This window comes from Vombatus ursinus, unplaced genomic scaffold (genome assembly GCF_900497805.2).
Source record: "Vombatus ursinus unplaced genomic scaffold, bare-nosed wombat genome assembly UNPS02014799.1, whole genome shotgun sequence".
NCBI classification, from domain to species: Eukaryota; Metazoa; Chordata; class Mammalia; order Diprotodontia; family Vombatidae; genus Vombatus; species Vombatus ursinus.
In genome coordinates, this window is record NW_020954577.1 from 10,560,326 (window position 1) to 10,588,158 (window position 27,833).

The window sequence follows — 27,833 nt, forward strand, 5'->3', positions numbered from 1 at the left end:
TATGAGCAGAGATAGGGAGCATTATGGGATGTAAAATGGATAATTTTGATTATATTAATTTTTTTTGCACAAACAAAACTGATGCAGTCAAGATTAGAAGGAGAGCAGGAAATTAAGGGGAAAGTTTATAACAAGTTTCTCTGGTAAGGGCCTCATTTTTCAAAGATATAAGGAATTGAGTCAAATTTATAAAAATATGAGTCATTTCCTAAATGATAAATGACCAAAGGATATGAACCGGCAATTTTTCAGAAGCTTTCTATAGTCACATAAAAAAAAAACTGCTCTACATCATTACTGATTAGAGAAATGCAAATTAAAACAATTCTTAGGTTGGACCACCTCAACCTATCAGATTGGCTAACATGACAGAAAAGGAAAATGACAAATATTGGAGGAGATGTGGAAAAATTGGGACACTAACACACTGTTGGTGGAGTTGTGAACTGATCCAACCATTCTGAAGAGCAATTTGGAACTATGCCCACAGGGCAACCAAACTGTGCATACCCCTTGACCCAGAAATAACATTATTAGGTGAGTATCACAAGGATACCAAAACAAAAGGAAATGGAACTATATGTAAAAAATATAGCAACTCATTTTTGTGGTGGCAAAGAATTGGAAATTGAGGGGATGACTGTCAATTGGGGATGGCTGGACAAGTTGTGGTATATGTGTGGTGGAATATTACTATACTATAAGAAATGATGAGCAGGATAGTTTCAGAAAAACCTGGAAAGACTTACGTGAATTGATGCATAGTGAAGTGAGCAAAAACAGAAGAACATTATACAAAGTAACAGCAATATTGTGTGATGAGCAACTATGAATGACTTAGCTATTCTTAGCAATACAGTAATCCAAGACAATACCAAAGGACTTATGATAAAAAATGCTATTCACCTCCAGAGAAAGAATTGATGGAGTCTGAGTGAAGATTGAAATGTAATTTTCTCACTTTCTTTATTTTTCTTCCTTTTTTGCAACATGGCTAATGTAGAAATATGTTTTGTATTATTTCACATGTATGATTGATATCATATTTCTTGCCTTCTCAATGAGTGAGGAACGGGAGGGAGAGAGAAAATTTGAAACTTCAAATGAGAAAAGTTAATGTTAAAATAAATAATTTTACTTTTAGAAAAGTCTTAAGCATATTATCTCTTCCTAATGGAAGAGCTAGGTACCGAAGCCTTCTGCTTCCAAGTGGATCATAGGACTATTACATGGTGGAGACCAGAAGTGGACACAACCCAAAATAAGATGGTAAAATGGCTTCTATTTTGTCATACTCTACCACTGTTTTCACATGGAATTTGTGAGGTTTGAATGTATGTGGTTGACCAGAGGCAATATGGCACAGTGGACAGCACACTGCATCTGAAGACATGGGATCACAGATGTAGAGCCCGAAAGGATTGTAGAGGCCGCCTATTCCTCCTCTCATTTTGCAGTTAAGGAAATGAAGGCTCAGGAACTTAAATGACTTTCCTACAGTCACCCAGGTAGATGTCGGAAGCAGGATTTGAACCCAGGTTACTGTCTCTGGATTAGAGACCTATTATTCCTGTTCAGTTGTTTTTAAGTCGTGCCCAACTCTTCATGACCCCATTTGGGGTTTTCTTGGCAAAGATACTGGAATAGGGTTTCCTATTTCCTTATCCAGCTCATTTTACAGATGAGGAAGCTGAGGCAAACAGGGTTGAGTGACTTGCCCAGGGTCACATGACAAGTAAGTGTCCGACCCCAGATTTGAACTCAGGAAAAGGAGTCTTCCTGACTCTCAGATCAGCACTGCACCACCTAGCTGCCTCAAGTTAGAGATCTAGCATTGCTCTTGTCTTATCTGTGGGATTTGGGGAAATCACTTCATCCTCTGGGGCTCAGTTCTTAAATTTCAATTCTGAGATCCTATGGCTTACAAATTGACCTAAGAGCATGAGCCAATACCTGGCCACTCTCTCATTTCTAGACTATGTGGTCTTGAAATGGATCCCAATGTAGATGTTTAAGCCTGGCAGAGTTTACTCTCATCAGAAAGACCAGTGGCTCTTAAACTTTCCCCACCCCCAGTGATCCTTATCTGGGCATCAAGAATCCCTGCAGTACTTCTTACGTGTTGCACAAAAGCCCTCATAGAAATCAGCAGGGCACAAAGCTCATGTATGTACCATAGGGAGGTACTCAGTGAAGGAGAGGGCTAGTGAGTGAAAGCATCTTTGGGGCTCATGGCAAGTGGGGGTGAGGGCTGGGGGTCAGAGATCTGAAAGTCAATGCACTAGCCCAGGTGCTTGGCCCAGAGAACAAATCTAGGGGCTACAGGCAGGAATCGGAGAAAGGCAACCTGAGTTTCTGTTCCAGGCCAAACTTCACAACAAGTGCTACCCAGAAATGACATGGCTTGTCTTAAGAGATGGCGGGTACTCACTGCTGGGCTTCAAGTAGAGGATGGATGGCACCTTTGTGGGGAATGTTGCAGAGAGGATTTAGTCAGGAATGGGTTAGACTAGACATCCATTAGGGCAGCTGGATGGCACAGTGGATAGTGCCAGGCACTATCTGGAGTCAGAAAGACTCATCTTCTTGAGTTCAAATCTGCCTCAGATGCTAGCTGTATGACCCCATGCAAGTCACCTACCTCTGTTTGCCTCATTTTCCTCAACTGTAAAATGAACCGGAGAAGGAAACGGCAAACCCCTCTGCTATCACTGCCAACAAAACCCCAAATGGGGACACAAAGAGATGGACATGACTGGGGGAGAAACAACTAAATAACAACACATCCACTGAGGTCCCTTTGAACTTTGAATTTCTGAGGTGGCCCATTAATCCAATCTAACCCAATCCAATAAGCACATTTCTTAAGCACCTACCCTGAACAAGTCACTGTGCTACAAAGAAGAGAGGAACACAGCTCTTACCCTCAGGGAACCTTTGATATTCTACTCTCATAATCAAGATTGGCTCTAGAACAAGAGAGAAGGTTTCTTATTCCCTAAGCAAGCATCCTCTCTACAGCATCCCTGGCAAGTGGCCTTCTGTCTACCTTTTGCTAGAAGCCAGTGACTGTAAAGTTCCTGCCTCCCTCAGCTGCCCACTATACTCTGGGTAACCTCAAACTCTCAGGGAGCTTCTCCTCATAGTAAGTTGGAACCTGTCTCTCTGAACCTCCCACTCCCCCTTCTTCCCCACAACAGCCCTTCAGATACTTAGACAGGGCTAGGGGGCCCAGAGCTAGCAGGCCCCTCCACTCTGCAACCTTGTCCAGACTAAGCAGAGCATCTCCAGGTCCTTCAGCCAATCCCCATTTGGCACAAACTCAAGACCCTTGGCCAGCCTGGCTGTCCTCTAGCTTGTCAATGTTCTTCCTCAAAGTGGGCACCCAGGACAGAACACTTTGCTCCAGATGTAGTCTGACTGAGTGTGCAGACGCATGGACAATTTATACAAACACATACACATATACATACATATACATATACACACAGTTAAATGTTGAAAATGAGGAAAACCACATAGGAGAGTTGAAACAGAGAAGCATCAGTTTGGGGAGGAAGGTTCTACTTTAACTAGAGTGGACCAGAGAAAGTTAGAACTGGGAAGTCACTTAGAGATGATTTAATCCAGCTCTACTCCTCCACACCGGAAAGCCTAGGAAGGGAGGTGATACGTGTCAAGTCATACAGCTACCCTGTAGGAAGGGGAGAGCCCAGTGCCCAGCACACAGTAGGCACTTAATTATTGTTGTATTGATTCACTAGAACCCAGATCTCCTGACTTCTACCCCTTTGGGTCTTGTTTGCACTGCTTTATGCTGCCCACGATGTTTGATAGGTCCCTGTGAATTCTATCACATTGGGTCCTACCAAGCATGTTGTACAAATACAAACCTTTTTGTGTGAAAATAGGTACAGTTGAGTGTATCTGCCCATATCCAAAGCCCATGATTACACAAGAAACCACAAACATTGAAGCAAAGGATATGAAGGAGGACCTGAACAGTGGGACAGGACCTTCAATTTCAGTAAAATACAAGGCACTATCCTTGGTGCTGGAGATAGATAGGAAGAAAATAAAGTAGTCTCTCCCTGCTTTTAAAGAGCCACATTCTCCTGGGAAATACAACATGTATACAGATATGTATGTGTGTGTGTACATATATATATATATATCAATAAAAAGAAAAGAAAATATGTTAAATAACTTTAAAAGGGAGAGTTTTTAACTATTAAGGGATTAGGAAAAGCCTCTTGGAGATGCAGGCAGCTGAACTGTGCTCTAAAGGAAACTAGGGTCCATGTGGTATAAGTGAGGGGGCAGTGCCTCCCAGACATGGAGGAGCACCTGTGAAAAGATGTGGAGGTGGGAAAGGGAAGTTTTGTATGAGGAATGTAATCAATAGATTTGAGTTTATCCAACCCATGCAGAAAAGGAATCCCAAGAATAATCTGCCAAAACAATTTTACTGGAATAGCATACATGTGAAGGAAAGCTATAGGAAATCCAGGTGGAAAGGTGAGTGAGTCAATAAATATTTATTAAGTGCCAACTACATGCCAAGCACTGTGCTATGTGTGTGTTGAGGTTACAAAGAACAGTAGAGAGGGCTTTAAACCCTGGGTTCAACATTTTGTATTTTTTTCCTAAAGGTAATAGGGAACCCCTAAAGATCTTTGAGCAGGGGAGTAACATGGCCAAATCACGCTAGCATAAAAAATAAATGACCAAAAAAGATACTCATTAACCAACATAATTTCAGAGAAGTTGATGAGATATATACCCACTGGCAAACATGTAGAATGTTTTTTTCTTTCTAAAATTGGATCTTGGTAAGTCCAGGGACAAATAAGGCCTAGAATAATTTTCTTGGTCTAGTTCTTGTGCTACCAACAAATCTCAGAGACCTGGGGGGAAGTAGGAGGGTGGGGTGGGGAAGGACTTGTTCAGCAGATCGCCAACTATGATCTCACTTTCAGTATAAAGCTTGTTTTTAAGGGTTAAAAGTTCGTTAGAAAATAAAAACCCCAACATGCTGCTAGCATAAGTAAGAATAATGCTAATTAGAAAGCCCTCTAGCAGATGGTCCCTTTTCAAACTGAACAACAGGTAACATCCACTTTCCCCAAGCCCTACCAAAGGAAACATCAAGCTGTGGGCTCCCACCTTCCCAGCAGACCAGTCTGAGGCAGGGCAGGCAGCCCTGAGTGATTCCAGGGTCTCTGCTGTGGCAGAGGCATTACTGATATTGCCAGAAGAAAAGGCTTCACCCAGAGATGTAGATGGGGATGTTCATTCTATTAAGGGCTGAAGCCTCTATTTAACAAAGGCAATACTTTTTAAACAAAATACTTCATTCAAATGTTCAGAGAAGAAGGGAAAAACAAGCAAACCTCCAACCCAAGGCCACTTAAGGAAGGTGGAATGAGCCACTGGAAGAGTGGCTTTGGTCATTCCTCTAAACCTGGAAGAGAGCTGAGCTCCCAGCCTCATCTTCCTTAGGTCCTTCTTTGCTCAGAATCCTTTGATGTTTCCCCTCCTTGGCCTACTGAGTCCAGTTCAAACTCCTTAATTTGGTATTTGAGACCCTCTATCTGAAGCCATCCTATTTTTCCAGTCTAATCTCATATTACTCCACTTGACATACTCTAGATTCCAGCCAAGGAGGACATCTTACTGTGCCTGATAGAAAGCCACGTTTTCCTACATTGGAGCCTCTGTACATGCTGTGTTGTTCCTGGGCCAGCAACACTCCTCTCTCTCCCTGCACACATCTGTTGAATCCTACCTCTTTTTATGGTCCAACTAAAATGCAACCTCCTGAATCTTCCTTAGGCACTGACATCCCTCCCCTAGCTATAGATTCCCTACCCTTCCCCATAAACTTTCCTAATACTATTTTGCAGTAGAGTTATCCGTGTACATCATAAGCCTGCTAAGTGGTCAACTCCATGAATGAGGACTGAGTATTTTCTCAATGTCTTATCTCTTCTACAACTTGGCACACAGCTGACAGCGAAGTAGGCCCTGGATGGAAGTTCCTTAAATTGAATGCAATTTTATTTTCCAAAGCAGTCAGTCTACAGTTTATTAATAATGGAACAGCAGAGTTCCATCTGGGAGACAAAGCTGGCCTTGAGTCATGAGAACCTAGATTCAAATCCTGCTTCAGACACATATTGGCTAGTTGGTGATGCTGGGCAGGTCACTTCCCTGAGACTTGGCTTCCTTCTTAGTCTTTAGTGCCCACCACACAGGGCTGGTGGGAAAGCCTTGGTGAAATTGTATAGGCTAAGGGCTTCAGAAATTGAAAACACCATGCAAATGTGAGTAATTCATAGTGAGTGACAGAATGGATCCTGAGCCAGCCTGAGGCTGGAAGACCTGGGGATGAATCCTGCCTTGGACTCTGAAGCTGTGAGTAAATCACTTCACCTCTAGGTGCCAATCTCTAAGACCAGAGATTATAAAGCACCTCCCTGTTTGCATTGGCAGAGGTGGTTTCTCCATTAGAAATGTCCTACCAGGTGTGGAGAATACAAACTTAAAAAAAGACACTTCGCCTACTACCCGGGATATTATGTTACAGACCAGGGTTCAGAGGAGATGTAGGGGAAGGCCTAGCACAGGGGTGAGAACCTGTGGCCCTCTGACTGAATCCAAACTTCACAAGACAAATCCCCTTAATAAAAGGATTTGTTCTGTAAAACTTAGACTCAATCAAAAGGCCACACCCAAGGACCTAGAAGGCCACAGGCGGCCTCAGGGCTGCAGGTTCCTTACCCCTGTGACCTATACCAATGGAATCATAGGTCTAGTTAAAAAATAAAATAATTGTATGTTGTGTAATAATACAATTATTATATATAATGATATAATAATAATTGTTATTACTATCAGGCAGCTGGATGGTGTAGTAGATAGTGCCTGGAGTCAGAAGGACCTAAGTTCAAATCCTTTCTCAGGCACTTATTAGCTGAGGGACCCTGGACAAGTCATTTAACCTCGGCCTGCCTCTGTTTCCTCATCTATAAAACTGGGATAATAATAAGCACCTCCTTCTCAGGGTTTGTTGTGAGGATCAAATGAGATAATATTTGTAAAGCATTTTACAAACCTCAAAGAGCTAAATAACTGCTAGTTGTTGTTATTAAAAGAGTCCCTATGCTATGACCTCCATCTTTATAGGATATAATACCATCTGCCTGGAGTAGTTATAGACTAGCTTCATTTATATTTGTACATCCTGATGCCTTTGACGGAATGTAAGCTACTTGAGAGCAAGAACTATTTAGTTTTCATTTCTGTAGCCCCAGCACCCCAGTAGGTCCCAGGCACACAGTAGGTATGTAATAAATGCCTATGGGTTGATTGGCTGGCAGAGAAGCAAGAGTTTAAGTGAGTTTTCCCCAAAGGTCCCTCCTGACCTATAGTTTTATAACAATGAAATACAACAATGTTTAAAGGAGCTGGAATTTCCTTAGCATAGATATTACCTTTACTGCCATAGATTGTAAGCCTTCTATGATGCAGTAGATGGTCTCTGAGACTTAAAATGAAAGGAAAATGTGTCTCCCTTCAGCTTACTTGGTGTTGAGCTTCTTGGCTGGTCCTCGGGTGACAGGTACTTATCTGGTCTGCCACCAGGCCACACTCAAAGTATTTCCACCTTAGCAAGACCTTCCTGAGCTTGCTTTCTACTGGATTTAACTTTAAGACCCCCAAGTACCATCTAGGCAGACAAGAGTTGGAATTGGTGTGGGGATTCTGGGGCATACCTGTTTTTTATTGTAATCCTTTAAGGCTGTTTCATATCCTTCTTCCAGTCTGCTGAAGGCTATCCCCACATCCGTGGTCCACCAAATCTGCGAGCTGGTCAGTGCAACTTGGGCTGGGAAATCCAAAATCCACTGCTCCCTGGGCTTCTCTTCAAAGGCAGCCGTAGCATCCGTGATGTAACAGCGCACTGTTTCCTGCATGGCTTCTTCAAGACCCTGGAGCCATGTTTCCACCTTTTGAAAATAAAAACACTATGTTACTGACTTAATGCCAACACTAGCATATTCTGTGGGTGCTCTGAAGGGACTAAGGCAGTATCCCTACCTGGGAGACTGTAACACTTACTGAAAGCCAATTAAGTATTGCACAGTGTGGTACACTAAATGTGGAGTCAGGAGGAACCTGGGGTCCTAACCTGGCTCTGAGCCTATCCATTTGGGCCTCTTCTCTTCTTTACATTTACTCTCTCCCTGGGTACTCAGATCCACTCCCAGGGCATCAGTTATCACCTCAATGCTGATGACTCCGAAAGTTACAGCTCTACTCCCAACGTTTCCCCTGAACTCCAATCCTGGATTTCCCCCTGCTTGCTGCATATCTCCACCTGGGCATTCTTCTTGCCCCTCATAGTCATCAAGCTCAAAAGTTAACTCCCCTTAAAACCCCCCGTCCCCTAACTTCCTTATTTCTGTTTATGTCAATACTCTCATCCCAGTCACCTAGACCCTGTACCTGATACTCTTCCTGTTACCTCACCCTCAAATATGATCATTTGTCAACTCCTGTGGATGCCACCTCACTAAAATCTCTTACATCTCCCTTCCTTTGTACTCATGCTACAATGAGCCTAGCTCAGGTCCTCACTTCTTTTTTAAAATATATTTTATTTACTTCATTAACTATTTCCTAATTATGTAAAAAATTAAAATTCATTAAATTTTTTTTAATTTAAATTTTTAAAAATTTTGAGTTCCAAATTCTGTCCCCACCCCAACCCTCCCTGCTCCTTGAGAAGGTAAGCAATTGGATATTGCTTATACGTGCCCTCACCTCTTGTCCAAGTTACAGTAACCTTGTAATTCCCAGTCATCTTGCCTCATGTTTATCTTTTCCTCTAATTTATCCTCAAAACTACTGCCGCAGTTATCTTACCATTGTACTGCTCCTTTCAAATCGTTCCTCTACTTAAAAGCCTGTAGATTCTCCCTATTACCTACCAAATAAAATACAATATTCTGATCATGGCATCCAACTGGAACTGACTACCTTTGCAGCCCCAACAATGATCCTGGGAACTTCTTTTCTGCCTGTATTTGTTTACTCTTGATGCCCTATGCCATTCTGCCCTCCCCCTATCTTCATGTTTCCAATAATGCCAGGATAGACTCCTCTCCACTCCAATCTGTTGTAGTTCCTCCCTTCCTCCCGTCACTTTTTGCTCCAAACCATTTTCTCAGTTCATAAGCGATTTTTTCAAAAGTGCAGGTCTGACAACATCACCTCTCCCCCTTACTCAATAAATCCCAATGGCTCCCTATTATCTCTAGGATCAAATAGAAATACTGTTCAGTTTCTGAAGCCCTTCATGACCTGGATCTTTCCTACTTTTTTATTCTTTTTACACTTTACTCCTCTCCATGTACTCTGTGATTGAGCCATATTGGCCCATTCTCACATATAGTGCTCCCTTTCCTTTCTCTGTGTCCTGCACCAATGTTCTTCCTCTTCACCTTCTCTCTTAGAATCTTACTTCCTTCAAGACTCAATTCAATCATCAGATTCTTCAAAAGGCCTTTCCATTTTTCTTGTATCATGACTGTGTCCATGTCTCCCTTCACCCACACTCCCATTAGATGGTAAGCTCCTTGAGGACAAATACTATCACATTTTTATCTTTGTACTGTCAGGGTCCTAAGCACAGAGACAAGCCCAGAGTAGATAGTATTTAATATATTCTTGCTGAATTTGTTTGGACTTGATTGATTTCAGTTGGCTTTACATCAACAAGCATTTACTAAGCTTCTACTATATGGCAGTTATGCATGCCAAAGGCAGCAGAGCCTAGTGGGTAGAGAGCACATCTTGGAGTCAGAAAGACCTAGATTTAAATCCCACCTCTGACAGATACTGGCCATATGACCCTGGGCAAATCACAGTCTCTTAGTACCTAGTAAATCTCTAAGACAATAAGTTTCAGAAAATGTGATGATCTGAATTGGTAAACAGAGTCTCATCACTTCCACAGATCTAGAAAACTAGTATAGGATGGGTAATGAAGTAGGTAGTAGGAAGAAGGACAACTTTGCCCTGAGCACTGCTGCTCTTCAACAAAACATCTAGAACACATATCAAACTGAGTCCTGATCAATCAATTCAAGAAAAAAAAACACTAATCATATTTCCAGCCCAGGTCAGTATAGGGAGACAGACATAGATGTCTGCAGATATTGGGGATGGAACCTCCAGCTCATATCAACCGAGAGATTTGATTTTGCAGCATGGCAAATAGAGGTCCCAGACCCATACATGGGTCTTCAGTCTTGTGCAGGGTGCAAGAACAGGTGCCAACTGGCAACTCTGTTGATCACTACTCAGTTATGGGTCACAGATCCAGGACAGGCTGAGGAAGGGACCTGTGTCTAGGCATGGTGATCAGGCATGAAGAGCAGTTACAAGCCCTAGGCTATGTACTGTGTAGGCAAGGAACAAGTTCAGAAACAAATAGTAGCAGTGTGGCCAAAACCCTTATTATTGTGGATCAGGGTCTCAGTTTCAGCCTCCAGGCTAGTCTGAAGTAGAATAACTAGGACAGAAAACCCAGGCCAAAGGGAAGCCTGAAGATCTGCCACTTTGAACCTGTAGAGCTTTCTAGTTGGCTAGTTGGTTGAATCCAATAGCAATTCACTGAAACTTTAACCAAGGGCAAACCCATAGCTGTGTGGTGCAGCACCAAACTCAGGTCAAAAGCTTGTACATTTCACAGTAAGAGAACAATGTTCAGACTTTTCCCTGGATTAGACTACTTTGGAAGCTCTAGAAGTTTGCAGGTCCCCAGCCTGAGCGGTCCCTGAAATCCTGGAATAACACAATATCCCAAGAAAGTAGCAGAAGTACCAAAGCTGACACAAGGTCAGCCCAGACATTCCCTTCAGAAGTGTGCTGAGCCCTACCCCAATATCAAGTCTGAGGTCAAGAAGTAGGTTGGAAAAATGAATAAATAAAAAAAGAATCCCACCATAATAACTTTTATGGTGACAGGGATGCTCAAGACACAAACCCAGAAGAAAAGAACAGCTCTACAATATCCACAAATAAAATCTCAAAGAAAAATACAACTTAGGCACAAGTACAACTAGTATTCCTGAAAGAGATGAAAAACAGTTTTCAAAAAGCACTAAAATGATTTTAAAATCATTGAGCATGAGCATGCTAGAGGAAAAAATAAAAAAAAATGAGAGCTAAGGAAGAAAGAATTAGAAAGGGAATTAACAGCTTAGCATAGGAGGTATGAAACACTACCCAAGAAACAAACTCCTTGAAAACTAGAATGGATCAAATAGAAGCTAATGACTTCATGAGACAACAAGAAATTTAAAAACAAAGTAAAAGACTGAAAAAAAAGTAGAAAATATAAGGTACCTCACAGGAAAAACATTGACCTGGCAAATGGATCTAGGAAAGAAAATGTAAAAATCATTAGATTACCTGAAAGCTATGACTAAAAAATCCTACAACCTACACATCATATTTCAAGAAATCATAACAGAAAACTGGTCAAATCTCTTAGCACCAGAGGATAAAGTAGAAATAGAAAGAAACTGTCAGGCAACTTTTGAAAAAAAATCCCCCAAATGAAAACTCCAAGAAATATTATAGTAAAAATCCAAAACTTCCATGTCTAAGAAAAATACTACAAGCAATTAGAAAGACAGAATTCAAGTACTGAGCAGCCACCATGAGGACAACACAAAATTTAGAAAACACTATTTTAAAAGAGTGGAAAGCTTAGAGTACAATATTCCATGAGGCATAAGATATAGACATACAACCTAGTTCTCCCAGTAAAACTGGGTCTAATCCCACAGAGGAAAAAAAATGGGCCCTTAATGAAATAGAGGACTTTCAAGCATTCCTGATGAAAAGACATGAACTGCACAGATACTTTAAAATATAAACATAGGAGTCATAGAACTGAAACCAGGGCGAGGAGGACGGCTTTAGTTTGCAGTCACACAAGCGACCACAAGGAACAATAAAGTTTCTGGGATATTGTATTTGGGGCCCTACCTGTGGCTTAGGGGTAGACAGGAGTGCCCAAGGTTGGGCCCCAGGCCAGAGCTTAGAAAATAACAGTAGGAAGCACCTGAGGGTTGGGGCATCATTCCCCATACCTTGGGACTAGAACTTGATTAAAATAAAAGCTGCTAAAAACAAAATAAAAATAAAAATAAGAGTAAGCAAAGGAGAAAGAACACAACCATAGAGAGCTACTATGGGGATAAAGAAGATCTGGGTTCTTGTTCACAGGAAAATGGTAAAACTAAAAAAGTCACTTTTTTTTAATGAGAAATGTCAAATGATCCCAATCCCTAAAAAGTTCTTCGAAGAACTTAAAAAAGACTTTAAAAATCAAATGAGAGAGATAGAGGAAAAAATTAGAAAAAATAATAGCAATTCAAGAAAATTATGAGAAGAAAGTCAACCAGCTGGAAATAGAAAATCAAAAACTTAAGGAAGAAAATAATCCCTTGAAAACTAACACTGAGCAACGGGAAGTTAATGATGTTATAAGACATCAAGAAAAAATAAAATAAAATCTAAAGCATGAAAAAACAGAACAGAATATGAAATATCTCATAAGAAAAATATGCAATCTGGAGAACAGGTCAAAGAGAGACAATATAAAAATAGAAAGACTAGCTGGAAGTTACAATTAAAAAAAGAATCATGATATACTATTGTAAGAAATTATCAAGGAAAATTGCCCAAAGTTCTAGAACAAGAAGGCAAAGCAGAAATAGAAAAAACACTAATCATCACCTAAAAGAGATCACAGGAGGAACATTTACAGGAATATCACAGCCAAATTTCAAAGCTCCCAGGTTAAGCAGAAAATATAGCAAGCAATAGGAAGAAAATAATTTAAATATCATGGAGCTACAAAAAGAATTACACAAGACCTAGCAGCTTCTATGTTGAAGGGCCATAGGTCTTGGAACACTATATTTCATAAGCAAAAGAGATGGGGTTTCAACCAAGGGTAACTTAGCCAGCAAAGTTAAGTATAAACCCGAACGGGAAAAAACCGACATTTAACAAACTGAAAGACTTTCAGGTATTTGTAACAAAAACAGCAGAACTTAAAGGAAAATTCAACATGTTACAATCAAGAGAAATATAATGTACACATTAAAGACCAATTATAAGGGATTTAGCAAGGTCAAATTGTTTACTTCTTATATGTGAAAATGTTATCAGTATTTTTATGACTCATTATTTGGGTAGTTTGAAAGAAAAGCTTAGTCTGATCTGTGTATGATGGGGTGATTCTAAAAAAATAAAACTGTAGGTCGAGATAAAAAGGAGTAATTATCTCATACAAAAAAGGCATAAAAAAAGAACTGATACAGAACGATCAAGTGGGAGGAGTAGAGGACAAAGAAACTACATCTTGCAAAAATGCACCATAAATAATGAAATAATATCCATGCTAAACATACATGCTTCAAAAGGTATAGTATTTGAATTCTTAAAGGAAAAACTAAATGAGTTATAGGAGGAAATAAACAGTTAAACTATACTTGTGGGGGAATTCAAATTTCCCCTTTCAGAGCTAAATACATCTAACCATAAAATAAATAAAAAAGAAATTAAAGAAACAAATAGAATTTTAGGAAAGTTAGATATGATAGAAAAAAATGAATGGAAATAGAAAGGAGTATACCTTTTTCTCAGCTGTACATGGCACCTTCACAAAAATGGACTATTATGGCAAAAAAAAATCTCATAACCAAATGGAGAAGAGCAGAAATTATAAGTGTACTCTTTTCAGACTGTAATGCAAAATAAAATTACCTTCAATAAAGGGTCATGAAAGTATAGATTAAAAACTAATCAGAAACTAAATAATTCTAAAAATGAGTAGGTCAAAGAACAAATCATGGAAACAATCAACAATTTCAGGTTCTGCCTCTGATACATCCTGGCTTTGTAACCATTGGAAAATCATTTAACTTCTCAGCGCTCTAGGCAACCCTCAACAAATTGTAGAGAAAGCATCAACATGTATTAGTAGAGAGAGTTTCCTCACTTGTGAGTTCCTTATGTAAATGAATTCACAAGTCCAGTCCCTATGTCCATCTTTATATAAAACAACAAACAAAATAAGTTTGGAGAATAAATAAATTCAGAAGCCTTTCACTCAATATAGATGGGGGTGAATAAATTAAAATTATACATACACAGGTGGGAAGTAGTAGCAACTCACTTTGAACCCAGGTCCTGTGACTCACAACCTTTCTCCCTTTCCACTGCCATAAGAGCATTCTAGAAGAGCAACTCCTGAATCTTTGCTTACGTGGCCTGAACATTCACATCCAGTGTGGAGGGGTACATGCTCCTTCTCTTTGCTGTACATCCCAATGGCTCTGCTGGCTGCTGGCCACTGGCTGTCTTCAAACTGCAGATCTGCGATACTGTCAAAGAGTTTGGTCAAGTGTCTTGTGACCTAGAACAAAGCAAAGACAGAAGGAGAAGGCATTTTTTTTAACTAAAGATTTTAGTATTCTAGAATAATAGGGAAAGGGGAGAGAGGGAGGTAACAGCATTTTTCTTAAAATGATTTGTTAAAACAAACCACAGTCAACATGATGCCTCAGAGAGAGAACAGGGTTTGGAGTCAGAATCTGGGTTCAAATCCTGCTTCATTGGAATGATCTTGGACAAGCCACATCCCATCTCTTATGGCCTGAGTTGCTTTATCAGTAAAATGAAGAGGCCGAGACCTTAGAGGTCATTGAGTGTCTTCTAGCTTCTAAATCTATAATTGTAACATCTGTCACTATTTCCCAGGTATAAGCAAGCCCCTGGAGGGGAAGGACTTTGACATTTTTGCCTTGGGCCCTCCAGGCTCACCTCACTTACTCCAACACATCTTCCACACAGCTGCCAAAAGGGTTCTCTGAAAGCTCTGGCCTGACCATATCATTCCCGTGCTCAAAGTTCTTTGACTCCTTATCTCTAAAATCAAATATATACTCCTTGGTGTGGCATTCAATGCCCTTCACAACCTGGCCCCATCTTATCTTTCCAGCCTTATCACACATTTGTTCCCTTCATGCACTCTATGGTCCAGCTCAACTGGTCTTACTGTTTCTTATCCATGAAATTCCATTTCCATGCCTGAAGCATACACCTTCCTCAGCTCCAGTTCTTACAACCTCAAGTTTTCTTCAAATCTCAGCTCAGAGGCCACCTTCTTTCTGAAGCTTCCTGACCCTTTTCCAATTGCATCAATTATGTGCATGCTTCTATACCGTACTTGTTTCTCTCCCTCTGCAGAATGGAAGCTCCCTGAGGGCAGGGACTACTTCACTTTGGTCTTTGCATCCTTAGTGTCTAGCACATGATAAGTGTTTGACTATTGAGTGACCAAATTCAGCCCTCTGACTTGTATAGAATGAGTACTTAATCAAAGTTTGTTGAAATGGTAAGTCATTTTTTTTTCCAGATCAGTTGAATCATTTCAAGAATCAACAAAAGTTGGAAATGAATATCTAACCTCTGAGGTTTCCCTTCTGTAAAATGGGTATTGTTATAACACCTGTCCCGTCTCCTTCACAAAGTTGCTAGAATGATGAAATAATAGATTTTAGAGCTAGAAGCAGGCTTTGAGATTATCTAGTTTAGCCCCCTAATTTTACCCTTGAAGAAACTGAGGCCAGAGAGCTAAAGGGAGTTACCCTAAGCCACCCAGCTAGCTAGTGGGAGAGCTTGAACCCAGCTCCTTTGACCCCTTCCACTGTACTACCACCATAAAATATTGCATGAATGTTGGCTATAATTCTGGTAAGTAGAAATCATATCAACAGGATCCCTGTGGGAGTCCTTGCCTGTTTCCCCTTCCCTGGTTTGCTGCTGCATCCCCACTGCTAACCTCTGTTGCCTTGACCTGTTACCATGAGTTTGAGCCATGGTATGGTGGCTCTAGGCCCTGATCCATCCTGAACTCAATACAAACTCTCACTCTGCCTCCAGGCTTTGCCACCAGCCTTCCATTCAGGTGCTGACCCCCTGGCATTGTCTAACCAACAATAGTAATAATAGCCCAGCTCTCTGCCTCTCGGCTGGTGAATATCAAAACCCTTCAGATTCTCTATTCTCCACTTAAAGACCTCAAGGATAGAGAGCCTCCACCTGTACTGGGTATTTTCTCACATTTCCTGCTATCCTATTGTACATAAGAACACACTTCTGTGATTTAGCAATGAGAAAACCTGCTAAAATAATACCTTTCACTGATCTAAGACCAGCTGTCTGGGACGTTCCTCCTGCACCCTACATGCAGGCCAGAGAGTATACATTCACACTCAAGCCCCATGGGATGGCGAGAGACCGATACCTCTGATTTTATTCTACAGGGGTGACAGCCCTCACCTTGACTTTTTCTTGAAATATCATGGAAATGTAAAACACAGTGTCCCGGAAATACGAGAGAAGAGTAACTCGTAAGATCACAGCTGTAGAGCTATGAGGGGCCTCAAAGGTCAGGGGCTCCAACTCCCTCCATTTCATAGAGAAGAGAGCAGGATTAGCAAGGGGAGATGATTTGCCCAAGTCATATGAGTGACTCCACTTCCAAAGCTCTTTCCACCATGCCACCCCCTACAGGGCCTGAGATTATTTATGGGGGTGGGTAAACTGAGGCAGAAGCCAAAGTCTGCCTCATGTGGCCAGACTACTCTGCAAATGCCAAACCAACCCTGACAGGTCTACTGTCCTTGAGAGGAAGGCCATCTTTGGACTCCAGCCTTGGAGGTTTTTTCTAGTCCATTCACTGTCAACAGAGAAGAGGGGAGGAAATCACTTTAGAAAATCAGGTGCAAGTTTGAAAAGGATGAGTGTTTAAGACTCTGGCTCTCTTTAAACTTGAGTTGATCTGCTGTGTCCTGGTCTCTGCCTGGGGGATCCCATCCTTCCACATCTCTGTGCATGGTCCCCTCTGGGCTTCTGGACACAAAGAACTCTCTCCAACGATCAGACAATTTATTGTCACGCTGAAGTGGCCGTTGTGAACTCAGCCATTCTGTGGTTTGTGGATAATACAGTGCAAAGAGCTTGGATAATATTCCAGTGCAGAGATGCCATATAAATGAGGTGTTCACCATCACACAAACTCAGGATTGTCCATTTGGGGAAGGAACGAGAGTGATGAGTCCCCAGACAGGACTAGGACCACGGCTAGCAGCTCAGTCAGCGGAAGAATGCACTGCTCTTCACTCACTCAGCCAATTCTTGCCGTGTTCAGCCTTCTAGAGAGCTTTGTAGGGACCTGGATGATCTTTGCATCTTAATAATAAATAGCTAAAAATAGTGAACATGCATATAGTGCTTACTAGGTGCCAGGCACTGTATTAAGCAATTTGGAATTATCTCATTTGATCCCTCACAACAACCATAGGAGGTAGATGCTATTATTATCCCATTTTATAGAAGAAGAAACTGAGATGAACAGAAGTTAAGAGACTTTGCCTCCTCCTTTAGTGTTTTTTTTCTTCTTCTCTAATGGGTTTTTCCTTCCTCTTATTGTCTAGCATGGAAGTATCTTCTTTTTCTGAATTATAACTTTTCAATAAGATGTTTCAAAACTATTCTAGCAGGGAGGGCTCAATGCTGAGGAGGGGTGGCGGAGGAGGAGAAGAGTACTATGTAGAGCTGACAGATTAAAAGTAAAAGGTATCAAATGGGACATAGCTCATGTTCAAAAAAGAACAGCAATTAGCAATTCAAACCCATTTCAAAGAATCATCAATTGAGAGCTGGCTGAGATCGAGAGCTCATCACCCTTTTGGCATCATCCCCTTTGGCAATAGGATGAAGCCTATAGAAGCCTTCTCAGAACAGGGTTTTTTCTTTCTTTCTCTATTTTTTTAAGGCAATTGGGGTTAAGTGACTTGCCCAGGGTCACACAGCTAGTAAGTGTCAAGTGTTTGGTCTGTGGTCGAATTTGAACTCAGGTCCTCCTGACTTTAGGGCCAGTGCTCTATCCACTGCACCACCTAGCTGCCCCTAAACATAATAGAACAAGGTTTTTAATGTAAAAAATACATAGGGTCACAAAGCAAACCACTCATATCAAAATACGATTATCAAATTTTTTTTTTAAAAACAAGTTCACAGACCTTAGGTTAAAGAATCCCTGATTAAGTACAACCTCCATTTTACAGGTAAGGAAACTGAGGCCAAAGAGAAATGAGTAGCTTGAATAAACTTTCATTAGGGTGAGGAATATCATGGCTGTTATTTTCATCAAGCATTCAGCAGGTTTCCAAAAGGATATGTGGTTTTTTTTTTTAATGCCATCCCATTCCCAGAGCTCACAAGAATTCAGTGCATCCATCTATTGACAAGGTGGCCTCTGGGACCTGTGTCTTTTGTCTACCTGTAGATGTGGCAGTGAGCTATTTACATCTGGGGAAATTAACATTTCAAAAATGCAAGTCCGTTCAGCAATGTGCTCTGTCACCCACATCTGCTCTTGCAGAAAACAGGGGGAAAGGAAGTGTAATTAACACGCCTCCCATCAATTACACCCTCAGGGCTGACCCCCCTGCAACTTCCATATACTCTAATTATCTGTCTATCCCAGGAATGAGGAGCAACCATTCAGCATCAAAGATGGTCAGAGTTGGGAGGGACCTTAAAAAGGATAAAAACGATGCTACTGATCTGCACAAATCCATGACTGAGAAACAGAACTCATCTCCCTTCTCAACACGTGCCCAGTTTCCTCAGTTCTGTGTTTTGGCTGAGGGCACCATTGTCTTTCCAGTGGCTCAGGTTCTTAACTTTGGAATCACACCCAGCTCTTCTCCCTCCTGCACCTCATAGAGCAATCCACATCCTCCCCAATTAATCTTCCTAAAGCACAGGGCTGACTATGTTACTCCCCTGCTCAAGAAACTACTATAGCTCCCTATAGCCTCTGGAATAGAATAAAAAAAACCTCTCTGCTTGGCACTGACAGACATTTACAGTCTGGCTCCAATTTACTTCTCCAGAGGCATCTCCCAGCATTGTCCTTCCACTCTACATGCTGGTCATCCTGGCCCCAGGCACTGCAATCCATTTCTCACCTCCATGCCTTTGCATAGGCCATTCCCTATGTCTCATTTAGCTCATAAAATCCCTAGTTTCTCTCAAAGCACAGCTCAGGAGTTAGCTCCTAGATGATCCCCCCTCTTCTGATTCCCCCTGGCTGTTAGTGTTCCCTTAACTACCTCCACCTCACCCCTGACAAAACTAGTCCAGACGAATTCAGGCGTATTTCGCACACACTGTTTCCCCCAGTGGAATGCAAGCTCCTTGAGGGCAGGACTGCTTGGTTCTTGTCTTCTTTTTGTCTCCAGCACAACAAAGCACATGGTAGGCACATAGCAAGTGGGTGTTAAGTACAATTTTACAAATCACATTAACCTTTACATTAAAAATTCGTCACCCAGCTAGTTAAGAGCAGAAGCACTTCTAATTTGGGGGCCATTTTTCTACCACTAGACTTCTTCCTGCAGTATCCTTCCCCTGATGCTATCCTGTCTCCCCCTTTAAAAAGTCTAGATGTTGAAACTGGATCAGAAGACCTCCGAGGACCCTCCTGGTTCTAGATCTTACAAATTTATGACCTCCCTGAGCCTCAGTTTCATCATCTATTAAATGGAATCAGGAAGACCTGAATTCAAATCCAGCCAGTCTCAGCTACTTACTAATTCTATGACCCTGGGCAAGTCAATTAATCTCTTTTAGCCTCAGTTTCCTCATCTGTAAAATGGGGCTGGTAATAGCACTTCCCCCTCACATAAGATAATGTTAGTAATGCGCTTTGCAAATGTTAAAGTGCTGGCTGTTATTACCATGACACTTGAGGTTCCTTTCACCTCCGAATTTATGAATCTAAAAGGCACTTTTCTCCATTGGGGGTGGGTGGGGAGTAGAGGGCAGGGGTCAAGGACTGGAAGAATCCTGATCACTGAAATCATATTGGGCCAGCCCAGAAAGTCACCCTGATTTCATCTTGATTTCTTTGGTGACCAACACGGAGTAGGCCTGCCCTCCTCCCTCCTGCCGCTAGGACCTGGGATTCCAGAATTCTGATCTGGAAGGATATTCCCAGCTCCCCTGGTTCTCCCTGAACAGATGTCGAGCCTGAGGTCACAGAGCCAGGAGTCCACCAAGGTCCTCTGACTCCAAATGCAGCCTTCTCCCCGCCAGACAGATGGCCTTGATCCAAGGCCCAGGGATTAGCTGTAATGAAATGGCTGCTGCCCCTTCCTCACTGTCCTCCAGGACCTGGATGGAGCCCAGCCCGCCCAAGTAAGGGTGTGGGGGAGAGGCCCTACTGAGTGCTCTTCTTTTGCCCCAAGACTCAGAGATTCATAATTTATATCTCCTGATATTCATAAAGTACAGGTCTGTCCTCGGCCCTTCTCTGCTCAAGAAGCTTCCGTGGCTCCCTAGTGCCGTAAGGATAAAACACATTGTCCTCCATCCAGCATTAAACCCTTCAGTATCGGCCTCCAGCCCCCTCAGGTATGCTGCATTCTAATCAAAGCGGCCTTTCTTCCCCTCCAGCCTTTGGCCTCTCATCTCCCTCTTCCACAGCTCTGAACAGACTGGGGCTGCACTTGAAAGGGCCGTTGTCCTCCCCTTGGCCCTTAAAATCCTTAGCTCCCCACAGAGTTCAGCTCCAGTACGAGGCTTTTCCTGACCATTCCCCAATTACTCTGTAGCTGCAAGTATAGATTATATATTTAAATATATACATATATGTATGAACATACACATGTGTATATATCACCTGTATGTATGCACGTGTGACACGCACGTATGTATGTATGTACACGGGCAGCTAGGTGGTACAGTGGACAGGCTACTAGGCCTGAAGTCAAAAAGACTCATCTTCATAAGTTCAAATCCAGCTTCAGACATTTATTAGCTGGTCACCCTGGGCAAGTTGCTTAACCCTGTTTGCCTGTTTTCTTCTTTGTAAAATGGGCTGGAGAAGAAAATGGCAAACCACTCCAGGATCTCTGCCAAGAAGACCCCAAATGGGGTCATGAAGAATCAGACCTTGGGGCAGCTAGGTGGCGCAGTGGATAGAGCACCAGCTCTAAATTCAGGAGGACCTGAGTTCAAATCTGGCCTCAGATACATAACATTCACTAGCTGTGTGACCCTGGGAAAGTCACTTAACCCCAATTGCCTCACCAAAAAAAGAGAATCAGACATGACTGAAAATGACTAAACAAAAACTAAAAGAAGTATCAGTGTATAAGTACATATTCATTTTATGTGTAAACTCTACTTATATATTTATTTTATCTATTTATATAAATTATAAATACATGATTATAAATATGTATGTGTATACATGTGTATACACGCATGTGTGTGTTGTATTTAATTATCCGTGTAACGTGTTGTTTCTTGCCAACCAGATTTAAGGCTCTTGAAGGGAACCATTGGTTTATCCATTCTTATCTTGGCATCCCCAGTGCCAAGGATAATGCCAGGTACCTAATAGGTGCTTAATAAATGCCTATTGACTGAATTAGAGGCACGGTCATGTGTACTGTGGAGAGAGCACCTGATTCAGAGTCAAAATTTGAACTGAGTTTGAATTCTGGCTCTCCCAGCTTACCTATGTGACCTTGGGAAGGTCACACAGTTTTCTCATCTATAAAATGAGGGGGCGATCAGATGATCTCCAAGGTTTCTTGGAAAATTGTTCTTTAGAGAGTAGGAAAGTGACTGGCCCAGGGTCACCCAACTAGGAGGTGTTGGAGGCAGGACACAAACCCTCCCTGACTCCACACCACCCCACACTGCCTCTGCCCCCTCAAAGTCCCATCACAGGGAGTGCAGTCCCGGCAGGGGAAGCGGGGGGGGGGGAAGTTACCCGCTTTGGCTGGTTCCCATTGGATAGAATGTCAAGCAAGTGAGCAGAGGAGACAAAGTAGAACCGAGGAAAAGCTAGGCGCTTGGTCTCCAGGTATTCGGCGAGAGCTTTTTCACAAAGAATGAGCCTGAAAAAGAGAAGAGAAATGACACACTGGTTCTGGGCCAGCAGCATATTCCTCAACCCAGACCATCCTTCCCTGGCCCCAAAGAGGGAGGGCTCCCCATTCTTCCTCTCCCACTATCTTCTCGGAGAGACAGACGGCTCCCATTTCTACAAAGGGACAACCAAAGCCAGTGGATGCCTGCCCACAATTTAGAGCCTTAGGGAGCAGCGTGGTCACTGCCCAGGATCCCACAGCTGATCTATGTTAAAGGGAGGGCTGGTACACAGGCAGGGGTGTGCTAGTAAATGTTTAACAACTGGCTTTCCTAAAAAAAAAAAAGGCACGCATGACACACTTTCAAAGTTTAATCTGCATCATTAATATTTTCGCCATCATGTTGTTAAGTCTAAGGAATCAACAAAAACAAATAAATCAATTCAGCCTTGATTTGAAGCGTTGGCCATTTTCCCAGGCATAAATGCTCACACCAGAAATGTGACATCAGCTTGTCTAGTTGAGCACCCTGAGCCCAAGTTTTCCAGACTCCAAGGTTGCCTCTTTATCTACTCTGCCACTCTATGTCTATACTGTTATCATTATTCAAATCATACTTAATCGTGTTATTAGTGGGGGCAGTTTCTCCAGAGAGACCATTAGGTTGCCCTACAGACTCTCTCCAGAGTACCGATGGACGTAATAAGGTCCCAGGTGGTTTGGGGAATCCCGATGATGAACCCACCATCTGAACAGGTTTCCGCTGTTTCCTCCCCTTATTCAAGCATGGTGTCATGTTTGGAGAACCAGAAAGACCTGGGTTCAAGACTCACCTCAGACACATCATGGCCGGGAGAGCCACCCAGCTCCAGGCATGCTAAGGGTATGGTGAGGTGTGGACCTGCACTGATTAGAGAGTGAAATCACAGCTCCAGCTCTGTCTCCCTCCCCTGCCCCTTCCCACCTAGCTCCTCCGCCCTATAACAGGCAGCAGAGATGGACGCACAAAATTCAGTCATCTCAGAGCTGACAGGGGCCATCTCATCCGTCCTCATGAATCCCTCCAACTCTGCCCCCAGCAAGGGGTCAGTTTTTGTCTCTGTATTCCAGCAACCAACACCTTAAGCTAACACTTGGGTATTTTGGCCTCGGGAGAGGACATCCCCTCCCTACCTCCAGGGCAGCTCACTGTCCATGAGACTGATTCAATTCTCAGCAGTTTGGTTATTGGCATGGGGGGGGGGGGGGGGGGGGATGCTATTTCCCTTTTCCGCTACATTCCTCCCTGGGCAGGGCTCAAGGCACCCGCTAGTTTCCATGGAATTTAATCAGAAATAATTAACTCCTTCAGAAATCTTACTCACTGCCTCCCCCTTTTAATCAAAGTCGATTTCAACTGTGAATGTTATTTCTGTTGGAGAATTAATTCCCTTTTATGTTCTGTTTCTAGTTTGATTCTATTCAACAAACATTTACTGAGCTGCTCCCGTATGAGTGAGGCTGGGTAACCCCTGTAACAAAACAGGTTCTTGGATTAAAACAAACTTTTGTTGTTGTTGTTTAAAGCAGCACACCTGTACATTCCTAACAAGGAAACAGATTGCTCTCTTTGCTGCTAGAGAAATCACTCCATGATCTTCAGCCTAGGATTTCAGGAGGAGGGACTCACTTTGATTTCATTAGATTCATATTTAAATTTGCTTAAAGTGCCCTGCAACGTTCTAGACTTCACCTCGGAGAGGCCCGGGTGCTGGCCGCAGAGTCAAGAGGAGCCTGGAAGGCCCAAGTTAGAGTCACCTCTCTGGCACATTTAGCAGTATTTCCACATAACCAAAGTCACTCTGAGCCTCAGTTTCCCCATCTGGAAAATGTGGGCAGCTTGGTAGCACAGATCACAGAGCTCTGGGCCTGGAGTCAGGAAGACCTAAAAATAAATCTAGGCTCAGACACTGACTAGCTGTGTGATCCTGGGCAAGTCACTGGACCTTTCTATGCCTCAGTTTCCTCATTTGTAAAATGAAGATGGTAAGAGCACTCACTTCTTAGGTCTGTTGTGAGGGTCAGAAAAGATAACACACATGAAGCATGGTGCAAACCTTAAAGTACCATTAGTTCTGACCGTGGAATTGGCCTCGGGGTTGTGGTAAGGCTGAGACAGTATAATGAACCCAAGAAGTGCTCTTCAAACCTTGAAGAGCTATAAGCCCATTAGTGACTATTTCTGTATTGTCCATTCAGCCTCACCTGTCTTGCAAGTTCTTCAGTTTTTCATACAGATTGGGTCGGCCCGTTGCTTCCAAAACATTTTTAATCTTTGCAGTGTCAAGCATTAATTCCTGCACGGAAGAATGTAAGTGAGGCATAACATCAAGATTTTCTCCAAGCCTTCTCCTTTCTGCCAGGCTTCAAGCTGTGTGTGTCCCTGGTGCCTAGAGCATACTCCCTCCTAACTTCTGCTTCACAGCATCCCTCAGCTCCAGCCCCACCCCACCCCCACCTTCTGCCTTCCCTGATGCCCCCAGCTAGTCAAGACCTCCCCTCCAAACATCCCTTGGGTCTTTTACATTGTGGTTCAGTTGTTTCAGTCCTGTCTGACTCTTCATGACCCTATTTGGGGTTCTCTTGGCAAAGATGCTATAGTGGTTTGCTATTTCCTTTTCTAGCTCATTTTTACAGATGAGGAAACTGAGGCAAACAGAGTAAAATGACTTCCCCAAGGACACATCCAAAGTCGGCTTTGAACTCAGATCTTTCCGACTGTAGGCCTGGCACCCTATGCACTGCACCACCTAGCCACGCATCTTGTACATGCTTTATATATACTTGACATCTCCTCTGACAGAACATAAACTCCTTGAGGGCAGGAGTGATTTTACTTGTATCCCCAGTGGTCAGCACAATGCTTGACATATAGTTGGTATTTAATTAGCATGTGTTGATTGAGGGAGATCACAAATTTCATAAGGAACAAGGCTAGATGTTTTCTCCCTGAAGAAATCCTTTGAGTATCACCACCATTCCTGGTAGTACCCAACATCATTGCTTCTACCAAAATAAACAAAAAAGGAAAGAAATTAATAATCAGTCTTCAGAAGCTGCCTAATACACATCACAGTAAACAGGGCATAGATACATAGCACAGAAAAAAATTGGTCACATTTTGCCCTGCTTCAAAATGGGAGAAAGAAATGGCCCCGGGGGGAGATGGAGGAAAAAAAAGCTATCTCACAACTTGCTGATGGCTGAGGAGGTGGGCCCATTATTCTTTCAGTCAAGGCTTTTTTTAAAAATCTTAATTGCCTTTACAATCTTCCAGGAATCTCTCACGATGCACCTCTGTGGTATGGAGGTGGCCGCAGACCGAGAGTCGCGTAGCAGAACAGCTCAGGCTACTGCAATGATTTACATTGTGTGTTTGGCATCTCAGGACCAGCCTTGCTAAGTTCAAAGTGGTTTGCCACTGGACTGGCCACTGGGTGATGAATTTTTTTCAGTCCAAGGAATCCTCAAAGATCATCATCATGGAATGATGCCCAGGGCTCAGAGAACTTGGCTTTAAATCCTGCCTCTGATGTTTACTCTCTATATGGGACCTTGGGTAACTCACAACTTCCTTGAGTCTCAGTTTTCTTCTCTGTAAGGAGGGTTGGATTAGTTGGCCTCTGAAGTCTTTTCCAGCTTTGGTCTAGTATTCCACGATCCTATCATCTTTCATGTGCCACTTACCACCCTACCTAGCTTTAAGCAAGGTATCTCAGCTCTTCGGGTCTCAGTTTCCTCATCCATAAAATGGGGAAGTTGGACTCTGAGGTTCCTTTTGGTTCTAGTTCTATGATCCTATAACACTATGATCTTGCATCTGTTGCTGCCACCCATATAGTTTTGGGGACAATCACTTAAGCTGTATCTAGGTCTCAGTTTCCTCATCCATGAAATGAGGAAGTTGGATTGGCGGCCTTTGAGGTCCCTTCCATCTCTACTGTCTTTGGGCTACTCGGCTCTACTCCCATCCTCTGAAAACGTCTGACAGCATCCTCATGCTACCTTAAAGTCAGCGTCAATGCCATCAAATCTTCTCGCATCTTCATCGAGCTGGATCCGGATGTCCTCAGAGTCTATAAAGATGCTCTCCAAATGAGACCAGGTCCGTTGGACTTCCATCCAAAGGAAGATGATGGCATCTGCTGCATTTAACTTCTTTTGCCAACCCGAGGCTTGCTCAATGAAATATTCCACGTACTTGCTTTGTAGGATCATCTGCAACTGAACCTAAGAAGGAGGGCATGCAATTAAAAGCAACAAACGAGATTATAATTAAGTGCAAGTCACTCGGCACACATTTAAAAGTCTCTTGCTGTAATGAACAATGCAAGTAAATCTCTCCCTCGCGTAAATGCGTCAGTGGTAAATAGGGCCATGTGGCTCTGCAGCTGTTGGAAAAATACATAGGATATGAGGTTGTCCTGACTTGGGACCAGAAATGTTCACTGAATTCTGGGAAAATCTATGCTGTTGTTCAATCTCAGAGCCCAAAAGACTCAAATCTCCATTTAAAAAGAATACTGTTTCTGTAAAGGAAGGAGGGGTGAGGGAAAGGCATCTTACTTGATTGTGTTCTAAAGTCTCAAAAAGTTGTTCATCAGATTTTAGTAAAGGGATGCCTGTTCGGTAGTGGTCCTCATATGAAAACTCCATTGTGGCCCAGGTATAGCCGATCTCAGTAAGAATCTGTTTAGAAACAGGAGGAAATGGATGACTTAGTATCATATGAAATAGATTTCACTGTCAAACCATTTTGCAAATTCCAAAGAATATCTAGGTTACATGTGATTGCTCCCATTTTATGGATCATGATACTGAGGTGTGAAGAAGCCAATAAGGTCTGGCAGAGACTAAGAGCAGAGCTCACTTTCAAGGCACTAGGCTCCTGACTCTCAGAGCTAGGACAAGTTTTGCTTCTTTAAAATTTATAAAAAGTACTCTCTTCCCAAGGGCCAGGAGAGGTAGGTGGTGTACATATACCTGTTTTTACAAATGAAGAAACTAAGGCTCAGAAGACTTAAGTGACTTATCTGAGATAACTCACAGTTTAGTATTTGAAAATTGTTGTTCAGTCATTTCAGTCATGTCTGACTCTTCATGGCTCCATTTGGGGTTTTCTTGGAAGAGAGACTGGAGTGGTTTGCCATTTCCTATCCAGCTCATTTTACAGATGAGGAAACTGAGGCAAACAGGGTTAAGTGACTTGCCCAGGGTCACACAGGTAGTGTCTGAGGCCAGATTTGAATTCAGGTCTTCCTGATTCCAGGCCCAGTGCTCTATCCACTTTGTCACCCAGCTGAAAGAGCCAGGATTTAAACCCTGGTATCCAATCCAGTGCATTTTATTTTTTCTTTTATTGCACTTAATATTTTTTTTTCCAATTACAATTAAAGATAGTTTTCAACATTCATTTTTGTAAGATTTTGAGTTTCAAATTTTTCTCCTGCCCTTCCCCTTCCCCGAGGCAGCAAGCAATCTGACATAGGCCATACATATACGATCATGTTAAACATATTTCCACATTAGTCATGTTGTTAAAGAAGAATCAGAACAAAATGGAAAAACCATGAGAAAGAAAAAACAAAGTGAAAATAGTATGTGTTTATCAGCATTCAGACTCCATAGTCCTTTCTCTGGATGTAGATAGCATTTTCCATCATGAGACTTATGGAGATGTCTCAGATCCTTGCATTAATGAGAAGATATAAGTCTATCAAAATCAGTCATCTCACAGTGTTGCTG

At 42.4% G+C, this 27,833-nt stretch overlaps 1 protein-coding gene across 2 annotated transcripts in view; it reads right to left on the minus strand.

Moving 5' to 3' along the window:
- The window catches only part of DNAH11 (dynein axonemal heavy chain 11), a 315,578-nt gene that overhangs the window by 194,307 nt on the left and 93,438 nt on the right, over positions 1 to 27,833 (minus strand). For both annotated transcript variants that reach the window (XM_027872105.1, XM_027872104.1), the window contains exons 25-30: positions 26,655 to 26,777; positions 26,094 to 26,318; positions 24,294 to 24,385; positions 21,950 to 22,076; positions 14,357 to 14,506; positions 7,779 to 8,012 (exon numbers count right to left, since the gene is read on the minus strand). In XM_027872105.1, coding sequence (XP_027727906.1) covers positions 7,779 to 8,012; positions 14,357 to 14,506; positions 21,950 to 22,076; positions 24,294 to 24,385; positions 26,094 to 26,318; positions 26,655 to 26,777 — 951 coding nt within the window. The remainder of the gene's footprint in view (positions 1 to 7,778; positions 8,013 to 14,356; positions 14,507 to 21,949; positions 22,077 to 24,293; positions 24,386 to 26,093; positions 26,319 to 26,654; positions 26,778 to 27,833) is intronic.